General features: G+C 42.6%; 1 protein-coding gene across 11 annotated transcripts in view; it reads left to right on the top strand.

Annotated features, from left to right (window-relative positions):
- The first annotated feature begins 1,712 nt into the window (after window positions 1–1,712).
- ATRNL1 (attractin like 1) overlaps window positions 1,713–11,467 on the top strand; it is a 1,022,331-nt gene continuing 1,012,576 nt past the window's right edge. For all 11 annotated transcript variants that reach the window (XR_012905693.1, XR_012905692.1, XM_075935407.1 and 8 more), the window contains exon 1: window positions 1,713–2,856. Coding sequence is in view for 9 of the 11 variants with exons in the window: in XM_075935407.1 (XP_075791522.1) it covers window positions 2,576–2,856 (281 nt within the window). In the remaining 2 variants the exon portion in view is untranslated. The remainder of the gene's footprint in view (window positions 2,857–11,467) is intronic.

Below are 11,467 nucleotides of genomic sequence, written 5' to 3'. Positions count from 1 at the left end.
ATTCAAATGGCCAGTGTAGACAGCTGGCAAGTTTTTCCGCAAAATCATTCGATTTTGCGGAAAAACTTGCCAGTCTAGACACAGCCATAGAGTTTCAAAAAAGCAAGTAAATCAATCATCGGGGTGCACATTATATAGAGGGGGGAGGGATAGCTCAGTGGTTTGAGCATTGGCCTGCTAAACCCAGGGTTATGAGCTCAATCCTTGTAGAGGCTATTTAGGGCAAAAATTTGTCAGGGATGGTACTTGGTCCTGCTGTGAAGGCAGGGGATTGGACTCACTGACCTTTCAAGGTCCATTCCAGGAGAAAGGCAATCTCCATTAAGTTATAGGAATATTGAATTTTATCATAATGAAACTATCTTAAATCAGGGTGCACATTATATTTGAGATTTTATGGTATTATTTTTAAATTTCTGGTGACAGGACAAGAATCAATGGGCTTAAATTGCAGCAAAAGAGATTTAGGTTGGACATTAGGAAAAACATTCCTAGCTGTCAGGGTGGTTAAGTACTGGGATAAACTGCCTAGGGGATTGTGAAATCTACATGATTGGAGATTAAGAGCAGGTTAGATAAACATCTGTCAGGGATGGTCTAGAATGGTGCTTGGTCCTGAGTGCAGGGGACTGGACTTGGTGACCTCTCAAGATTACTTCCAATTTTATAGTTCTACTAGCTGGAGAATTTTCACTGATGGAAGTAAATGCTGAAACTTTTCAGAAAGGAGAAATGGCATGAAAGTCCATTCTGAGCTCTGCAGGATGGGAGAAATATCACACTTTAAATCAGTCCTTACCTCAGTGATTAACATGGCCTTCCCCATGCTTCAGGATGGGGAAACTTCCAGTAAGACATTATACAAGGATGGGAGTGCAAAGAAGTTGGGTTGCTTTAAATAAATCAATAAAAAGCAACTGTTGTAGCAACTCATAAGTTTGGAATAGTGAAGAGAGATGGCTAGTAGAAGGAGTGCTGGTGAATAGCATGTGATAAATTATGGCTGCTCTGCAGTTGTTGGATATTTTGAGTGTCTTCTAGGAAATGTGGGTTAAGAAGAATGCAGTAAAATTACATGGATTCTGAGAGTCATGGTATCTACTATTGCTATTTCGTATTATTGTTAATGTGTTTTTTTAAAGCCTAGCGTTGGATCAGGAAGGGCTTTCCTCCTATCCTGCGATTTTTCCTGTAGGAAAGAAGGAAAGTCATCCCTGAACAAGGCAGGGCACTCTGAAACACAAACCAGCCAGGCTGTGATTTTCCCTTCAGCAGGGCATAGCAGATGGAAATATTTTTAAAATCCTTCTCCCACGGTCCCTGAAGGGTTGGAAGAACTGTTTCACTTCTTATAAGGGTGGCTGTGTTAGTTTGTTACTGAAAAAACTTAAACAACGAATGGTGCTGCAGCACCTTGGAGACTAACAAAACATGTAGATGTGTCATGAGCGTTCGTGAGCACAATCCACGAAATGTGCCCACGAAAGCTGATGACACCGTCTACATTTTTTTTGTTAATCTCTAAGGTGCTGCAGCCCCATTCGTCGTTTCATTTCTTGTTTAAGAAGCCGACCAACCGGCGTGTGCAGTGCATGCTGCCTCCCCCCCGTGCAAACCGAGCAAGGCGCTGCGCCTTTAAGGGGCTTCTCCGCTGCACATGCTCAGCTCTCTTTGTGGGGTAGTTTGATTGTCTCTCCTGTGGAGCAGCTGCAGCAGTAGCGGGAGGAGGGTGGGTGGATGGATGGATGGGGAGAGCGCGTTGCAATCTCAGCCCTTTCCTTAGCATGGAGGGGAGGGATTTCTATTGACCGCTAAGCCCCCTGCACAGGTTTATTTATTTAGTAGGGAAGGGGGGAGAAGTGCACGGGGTAAGGGAGCTGGCCGAAGGCTACTGTGAAATAATCCCCAGTCCCCCAGCCGTGCAGAGAGCGGGAGGCTGTGAGTCCGCATCCTTGCCAGGGCAACAGCAGCGGCATCCTGGGCTGGTGCTGGAGCCGCGCGCGCCCGCCGGGCTGAGGGAAGGCGGAGGGGGGACTTCAGCCTCCAGGGAGCAACCGCCGCGCTCACGCGACGGGCCTGGCGGAGCGAGCGAGCCGCGCCGCGCCAGGCAGGAAGGGGGTGGGCAGGCATCCGACCGGCCAGGCGGCGCTGAGCGGAGATTACCACCGAGCCCTTGGAAAATGGCTGCTTGGGAACTGTCAGGCGGGACAGCCGCTGGCCGCTAACCCAGCCTCTTCGCGCCTCGATCCCCCTCCCCCCCCCCCCGGGTGGGGGATGCTGTAGGGAGCCCGCTGGCCCCAGCTGAGGGGAACGGCGGCGCGGCGCGGGGGTGGGTGTGTGGCGGGGGGTCCCGTTATCGGGCCGAGGGAGGCAGCCCCGCACGGTCACGAGCCCCCCTGTCTGTGGAGGAGGGAAGCGGGGCGAGCTCGCCCGGACTGGATTAATTCTCGCCAGGACCGTCTCTCAGCGGGGGGGCGCCCGCAGCTTCCCTCCCGTCCTGCGGGGCAGGGTGGCCGCTTTCCCGGCTGGAGGCGCTGGGCGTGGAGGGTTCCGCGCCCCGCTGCGGGCGGCGACGATGGATGTGGGGGCCGCCTGGCGGAGGGCGTCAGGCTCCCCTCCTGCGCCCCACGGACTCTGGAGACCTTGTGCTTCCTCCTGCTGCTCCGCCTCGCTGCTGGATGCGAACAGCTGGCTGCTCTTCTACGGCGTCCTCTACTTGGTGCTCTATGCCCAGGTGTCCCAGTCCAAGCCCTGCGAGAGGACCTCCTGCTTCTCCGGGCGGTGTGTCAACGCCACCTGCCTCTGTGACCAGGGCTGGGTAGGAGACCAGTGCCAGCATTGCCAGGGCAGGTTCAAGTAAGTCTCTGCTTAGTATGATCGGTTTTCCTGTGCGGATGCCTGCTGTGTTGGCTTGTGCCTGGCATGGTTTTGTGGGTGTGAGACTGAAGTAGGTTACAGAAGTTAGAGATGGAATAGGCCCGCCCTTCAGAAGTCCCCCCCCAGTACAGATCAGATGTTGAACTGATGAATACAATGTAAAAATGATTAAAGCTAATGTTAAAATTATTGGTTACACTTGATTTTGGCCAAAAGATCAGGAAGAATTAACTAAGGCTGTGTGACTGCTGTCCCCTCTGGAACTCTTATGAAATTGATATGTATCTCAAGCGGCTGCCTCACTAAAGGGGGGAAATCCATTTGACTTTCCTTCAGGGAATGAAAATCTTTCTCTCAATCCACTTCTTTTCCCACCAGTTTTCTTTCAAGTCCTTTACCAAGACAGGCCTTAATTAGCATACATCTAGCATCCTATACATATGCCTCCCATCCATTATTAAAAAAATATAATGTAGGTCAACCATAGTTTTGCTAGAAGAGGAAGTGGTGTTGGTGTGGTGATGCTTAACTATGAAATCTACCTGCAAGGGCTAAATGAACCAAAGAAACTGAACTATACTTTCATACCTGAAAGTGGACCAATTCATGCTGACTGGACAGTGTGGAGCAAGCCTATCCTGGTATGGCTCATTGTATGCCCCAAATACATAAATCAGGGAAGACTGAGTTTCTAGTGCTGTCAATCTTGCTTCTTCCAATTTTGCTTCTTAAAAAGAAGTTAGCATAGCTCAGTGGATAAGCTACTAGACTGGAGGTGAGATGAACAATGTTCTGCTTCCAGTTTACCACTAATCTGTGGCATGACCTTTGACAAATCACTTATCCTTTGTTTTGTTTCATATCAAATATAGCTAAACTGTACTTACCCTTCCTTATGAAGCACTTTGAGATATATAGCAGAAAATGTGATATAATACATAGTTAATAACTGTGTGTTTGAAATCTGTAAAAGGCAACATCACAAACTATATCTTAAAGAGGAGTTTAAAGAGAATACTGTGATCTAAATTATTTAAAACCTATTTAGTGTTGGGTACATGGCAAATATAAGCTAAACAGGATGGCATCTTTAACAGTTATGAATATTAAAAATATTTGATTTCTGGGTGCGTGTGAGATAAAGGAACCAACTTCCCAGTCAAACAAGTTACTATAGTTCATTTAAGGACATTTGCAAGAAATGTTGACTAAAGTCACACAGCTCTAGTCGATTCTTCCTGGCCTTTTAGCTAAGATCAAGCACCTGCTCTGGGAAGAGCAGAGTTTACCTGAGAACTTGATGCTCTTGTTGTTCCATTTGTGAATTTTTGACTGATTTGAGAATGAGGGTAAGTACAACAGTTGGAGATATTAAGCCATCGCATCTTCATGCAAACTACAGTTAAAATCGATATGTTAAGCGTGTGTGAAGGAATTGGGGTTTTGTAACTGGTCAGTAACCTTGGAACAGTGGGCTAATTGTCAGGAGGATTTTGAATAACAGGAGGGGTAGCCTTTCTGCGTCGTCTTTGTGCACAATGATCAGCAGTAGACATCCTTGTTGAGCCAGGAATGCTTTACTTCAAAGGGGTTATGTATATCTTGTAGCTTGATGCCAGTCACAGCATATCCTAATAGTACAAGGGCTAGGTCAAACTTTAATCTTTTGATTAAATTTCAAAGTATGTAATCAATGAATATATTCTCTGATGGGTTACTAAAGCCAATGACATTAGAATGCCTTTAGGCATTAGCCTTTAAAGGGATTTCCTTGATATATATTTTGGGGGGGAGGTAATGAAGCATTTGTTTGTTTACATTAGTTGAATTTATCAGGTGAACTTGATGGGAAGAAGCATGACAGTTACATTTTGCCTTGGGGCATTCTGCTCAATTCCAGTAGAATGCTAATACTCCCTCTCCACTTCCAGGAAGGTTTAGCTGCATGTTAAAAAGGTAAAATTTCCCTAGTTAAGTGAACAATATTTAAGACTTGGCTCTTAAGTGGTTCTGGTAAAATCAAAATACATTTGTGGTTAGCCACTCTATTCAAGAGTACATATCTTTAATCATTGCTGCCAACATTATGATTTTGTTACAGAGCTAGCTTTTTGTTTCTTTAGGAGAACTTCTTTTAAAGATATACTGTTTTGGAAAAGTTCTTGAGATTGGGCCCATAAAGCTTTCCTTTGAGAAGGAAAATGTACTCTGTTAGTGTTGTAGTATTGTAAAGATTTGCACAACTTGACTATTACTGCAAGCTAGGGCTGCATGAAGTATGCCATTATTTGCTAGGACACTGGCAATAAATCTTCACCCTTAGTGGGTTACTTACAAGCCATGAAATTTTAACAATCTGCTTAACATTGTGGTGATTAGCATATTATAAACACATAGAAAGCATCTGAAATATGGGTGCAGAAGAGGGAAAGTGGTATCGTACTCTGTCTTGCAGCCTTTTTGACTTGTGCAGAATATGGGGTGGGGAGGTTCTTGTTAGAATGGAACTAGGCAAATGAGAAAAGGATAGATTATGAAGCAGAGCCAGTTTGCTGCAGACAAGAGCTGCCCAGGGCTAGATTTTTCACAGTGATGTAGATGACAACTGTGACCTCACTGACACTTGTTGCTCCAATTAATAAAAATGCATTGTAGATAATCTTACAATAAGTGCAGAGAAGTTATTATTGACAAGAATGTTGGATTATTGTACATGAAACTAAAATTAATGTACAGAATGTATACAAAAGTTTATAGACTATAGAATTCTGACTGTGAGCGTGTCTATATTGTTCTAAAGTGAAATCTATGTTTCAACAATTTGAAGAGTGTGTATGAGTACAATTTCAGCCTGACTAGTACAGGTGAAAAGCATGTTGTGATTTTAAGGTGAGTTGTAATACACAAAAAATAGATCTTTCTTTAACAGAAAAGGATCTGTAATTAGTTGTGTTCTGGGAGTGAGTGACATGCATTAGCAAACACTGAAAGCATTAACACAAGGGAAAGACATAAGGAGTCTTGGGGCCCATTAATTCTCATGCAAGTTTTTTTTTTTTTTTTTTTTTTTTTTTTCTAAATTGCAGAATAGAAACCTAGTAGAAAGACATCAAAGATGATTGATCAATCTTAGTAAGCAGGTGTCAAAATTAATTGACTGATTCCATGGTAACCTAGCTTTTCCCCTATAGGGAATCTGTTACAGAAGTAAGATTAGGCTTTAAATGTTGCTTTGCAATGGGTGAAAGATAGATGGGTAAAGGAAAAGTGAACAGGTGAAAATAGTAGCAAAAGCTTTGTTAAAGTATATTATTTGCTTCCTCTTCATACATTAACACCATAGTTTTCTCCTAAACAAAGAGAACTGTACACAGAACACAAACATGAATCAGAGTAAGTACTGACCTACAGCACAAACTAGAACAAGGTGAGAATCTTGGGCTTTTGAATCCAATAGACCTTGCCCATGGAAGTTTATGGAAAGACATCTCTCCATGTCTATAAAGTACCTAACAGGCTTTCAGATCTTAAGTGCCATTTCCTATAAAATTAGGACAGGCATGGAGAGAGGTCTATAAAGTCACGACAGGTATGGAGAAAATAAATAAAGAAAAGTAATTAACTTGTTCCCATAACATAAAAATTAGGGCACACCAAATAAAATTAACGAGGAGTCCTGTGGCACCTTATAGACTAACTGAAGTGTAGGAGCATAAGCTTTCGTGGGCAAAGACCCACTTCGTCAGATGCATGTAGTGGAAATTTCCAGAGGCAGGAATAAATATGCAGGCCAGGATCAGGCTGGAGATGACCAGGTGGATCCAATCAAGGAGGATGAGGTCCACTTCTAGCAGCTGATCTGGAGGTGTGAATTCCAAGAGAATAGAAGCTGCTTTTGTAGTTAGCAAGCCATTCACAGTCTTTGTTTAATCCAGAGTTGATTGTGTCAAACTTAAAGATGAACTGTAGCTCAGCAGTTTCTCTTTGAAGTCTGGTCCTGAAGTTTTTTTGCTGCAGGATGGCTACTTTTAGATCTGCAATTGTGTGTCCAGGAAGATTGAAGTGTTCCCCTACAGGTTTTTGTATTTTGCCATTCCTAATATCAGATTTGTGTCCATTGATTCCATTGTGAAAAAAAAACTTCAAGACCAGACTTCAAAGAGAAACTGCTGAGCTACAGTTCATCTTTAAGTTTGACACAATCAACTCTGGATTAAACAAAGACTGTGAATGGCTTGCTAACTACAAAAGCAGCTTCTATTCTCTTGGAATTCACACCTCCAGATCAGCTGCTAGAAGTGGACCTCATCCTCCTTGATTGGATCCACCTGGTCATCTCCAGCCTGATCCTGGCCTGCATATTTATTCCTGCCTCTGGAAATTTCCACTACATGCATCTGACGAAGTGGGTCTTTGCCCACGAAAGCTTATGCTCCTACACTTCAGTTAGTCTATAAGGTGCCACAGGACTCCTCGTCGCTTTTGCAGATTCAGACTAACACGGCTACCCCTCTGATACAAATAAAATTAGTAGGTAGCAGGTTTAAAAATAAACAAAAGGAAGGGTTTTTTTTTCCACTCAGTACATGGTCAACTTGTGGAATTCCTCGCCAGAGGATGTTGTGAAGACCAGAACTTGAACGGGGTTCAAAAAAGAATTCATGAAGGATAGGTTCATCAATTCTTATTAACCAGAATGAGTAGAAATGGTGTACCTAGCCTCTGTTTGTCAGGGTTTGGAAATGGATGACAGGAGGGGGATTACTTGATGATTACCTTTTTGGTTCACTCCCTCTGGGGCATTTGGCATTGGCCACTGCCGGAAGACCGAATACTGGGCTTGATGGACCTTTGGTCTGACCTATTATGTCTGTTCTTATATTCCTGCCTACTGTCACAGTCCACATGCTAATTCAGACCAAACTTGCAGTGGGTTTGGTTTTAATAAAGTTTGAAATTAATGCTGACAACATTTAACTCAGCCTTTTCTGCAGGCTTTTCTGTGCCATAGGCTTTTATCTGTGGACTCCTCTGCTCACTGGATGGCCTTTGTAGAAAGCTCTGTCCACAGTGAGTGATGTAGACCAGCAAGTCAGCAAAACTCACTTAACTCCTTTCTTAGAAGGATCTACACTTGATATCAAATATAGGGGGCTAGTCTGCTACAATATGATATCTGAAAGACTGTGTAAGTGTGATTTTAACACTTGTTTGAATAGTTAAGATCTGTGCTAAAATTCTGGGGGGATTAATTTTTTCCCCTTACGTTTTTAATTCAATCTTTGTGGGATGTTTTAAATGTATCAAATTCTTGTAGGCTTTAGGGTTTACTCCTTGTGTGTATGATAGCATCCATTACAGTCAATGGTAATAAAGCAGTCCCCATTATAACACTAAATTAACATGCTTATAATTTTTCACCTCAGAGTTGGCATTTTCCAAACCTATTCTCTGCTTCTTAGTGAACTTTTAATTTGATTGTTTTTACAGTAAACTGCAGTTAAGTTCAGATATATTCTTTGCTTGTTCTTTTTCATGTTGCTGTTTTCCAGTATTCAGCAAAACACAATGGCTACGTCTACATTGGCCCCTTTTCCGGAAGGAGCATGGTAATTTTTGAAATCGCAATAGGGAAATGCGTGGGGGATTTAAATATCCCCCGCGGCATTTAAATAAAAATGTCCGCCGCTTTTTTCCGGCTTTTAGAAAAGCCGGAAAAGAGCGTCTACACTGGCCCTGATCCTCCGGAAAAAGTGCCCTTTTCCGGAGGATCTTATTCCTACTTTGAAGGAGCATGTTTTAGACAAGGCAGTAGGAATAAGATCCTCCGGAAAAGGGCGCTTTTTCCGGAGGATCGGGGCCAGTGTAGACGCTCTTTTCCGGCTTTTCTAAAAGCCGGAAAAAAGCGGCGGACATTTGTATTTAAATGCCGCGGGGGATATTTACATCCCCGCGCATTTCCCTATTGCGATTTCAAAAATTACCATGCCCCTTCCGGAAAAGGGGCCAATGTAGACGAGCCCAATATCAAATTGTCCACATCACAAAACAAGTGGGCTATCTAGTCCCATAAGAAACAAACACTGTATCAGGTAATCAGGAAGGGAATAAAGTCTATTGTTTTTAGGGAGACAGGCAACAAGCCAGAGAGATGCAGGTTATTACAGAGAGCTTGTAATTGCACAGTTTGTAGGGTAAGTATATATTGAAATATAGAGAATGAATGTACAATGGTCAGTTTCATCTTCTCCCCCGGTTTCATTTTGGAGTCATTGTTCAATTTTCTTTCTTCAGTAATAGCACAAACTACTAAAAAATAACCTAACTCTTGTTACCATACATTATACCATACGTTAAGAGGTTCATTTAAAAGATCATAGAAGCAGATATAAATATTTTATCTATCAACAGTATCTGTACTAATTTGAGCAGCAAGACTCCTCAAACACTTAATGAATTTTCTAGTTTCATTGAATTAATATATTTTAATATTTTTATTGGCTTTCAGTGGACCCACTCCACATCCTGAAAATTAGTGAGGCTGACTATTATATCAACTTTTCAAAAGTACATATGTGGTGAAACAAAATTGTTGAGAGAGGGAGGAGCATGAAGGAGAAGGTAGCAATACTGCAATCATCTTCTTTCTCATCCCCCCAAGAGTCTAGTAGCATCTGTCTTGTAACATGGACTCATTGCTGTTGATCTAATCCAGCAGCACACAAATATTATCTTCTCTAAAGGTTACCAATTGTGCAATTGGGATTGTGTGGTTTCACGCAAGGTTTTTGTGTATTGGTTTGCAAGTTATTCTGTGTGCTGGACAGCCCCCATATCTTGTTAGTTAGTGTTTCTAGAATCTGTTACTGTCTTGTCTAAAACTGATGGAAAAGACAAGTTAGATTTTTCTGGGATAATCCCTACTAGAGGGAGTAGGGTTGCCACGTGTCCGGTTTTGAACCGGACAGTCCAGTATTTGAGCTTTCTATTCGGGAAACAAATTGAGAAAATATAAATGTCCGGTATTTTTTAAATAAGATGTAATGTAGTTTGTGATGTAATGTCAAGTGTGTCCGGTATTTTTGTTGAAACCATATGTCAACCCTTAGAGGAGTGAAAATAAGAGGTTCCACTTTATGAGCAGGTACTGAGAATTTGCTGTCTTCTGGCTTGAACATTAGTGTGTGTGTGTGTGTGTGTGTGTGTGTGTGTGTGTGTGTGTGTGTGTGTGTGTTTAAAGCTTTAAATAGCTTGTTTAATAGAGAGCTCTCTTGTTACTCCTGAAGTCTGGGGATTGTCACCTACTTACGCAGGATTTTTTTTAAATGGTAGAATGAAGTATAATCTGCAACAGTAATGGGCAACCTGCAATCCAGGGGTCACATGTGGGCCATTGGGGTTCTATGTGTGGCCCATGAGACAATTTATTTACTGTTGCCCACATGCAGGGTTGCTACACTCTTCTGGCTTCCATCCACATAGATTTTTTTTTTCTTTTTACCAGAATTATTAAAGTGACACATGTGAAGTGAGGTGCATGCTGATTGCACACAACATTGACTGGTTCAGTCAGTACACTATACATTCTAGGTATGCAAGTCTAATTAGCGAAACTACCCTATCCCAGGAGACCATCTTGGATGCAAAAATCTTGCAGGCTACTGAGATGGAGAGGGCAACTCATGCAGCCCACTCACTAGCATAGGTTGACCATCTCTGAGGTAGGAGCTTCAGTTCTAGCGCTTGCATTTCTCTTGGTGAACTCCAAATGTCCCAATATATTGTAACAAGAGTGACTCATAGGAATACGGATTGAAAATTACAAAACTTTCTTTGCTCTGGTCATTGGCTCTGGTTATGGTTGCAAAAATGCTGTGATGTGATACCGGACAATATCCACAGACTCAAGAGGTTATAGTTAATTGTGTTTGGCATTAAATGAGTTCTGTGCTTACAAATACATTTTTTGGCAAGTTATAAACGCATGCACATCTTTAGCTATATGTGTCAGGTCCTTATTGCAGTTGGGTGCTGTTTCTGTGAATCAGTGTGTGTGAAAGTTAAAATTCTTTCAGTTGTTTCTGAGGAAGATTATCTTTCTTCTCACTATGGTAAAAACAGCTTTCCCATTTTTTAAAGCTTTGTACCAATGAAAATTATAGCAGCGGTGTGTGCTGACATAACTGTAGTGTGTAGAAGAATACTTCTGTTGATATAGCTACTGTAATTTGGGTAGGTAGTATTTTTTTTTCATTCACTGCAAACCTTGCTTCTGTCAGTGTACGATGCATCTTCAGTAGGGGCTAGGTGACAGAACCATGCTGGTATATTATCAATAGTGTAGCCTAGAGATAAAAGTGGACCGGTAGAGTATATCAGTAAGAAGTGGCTGTCGGTATCACCCTGCACACAGCTGACTTTAAAGTGCTGCCCCTTTTTTCTCTTCCCCCTAACCCTGTTCGTGGCCCTGGAGGGTAGGGAAGGGATAGTGATATTAAGGTGCTGCCACTAACAGGGTTACTGCTGTGGGGCAAAAAGGGCTAATGCTTCAATGTCCAGTGGGCTCCTAGTGGCAGCTGCTGCTGCTGTG

Source organism: Pelodiscus sinensis, chromosome 8, assembly GCF_049634645.1.
Source record: "Pelodiscus sinensis isolate JC-2024 chromosome 8, ASM4963464v1, whole genome shotgun sequence".
In the NCBI taxonomy this organism is placed as follows: domain Eukaryota; kingdom Metazoa; phylum Chordata; order Testudines; family Trionychidae; genus Pelodiscus; species Pelodiscus sinensis.
The sequence above is the reverse complement of the archived record's forward strand: the minus strand, read 5'-3'. Positions and strand labels throughout refer to the sequence as shown.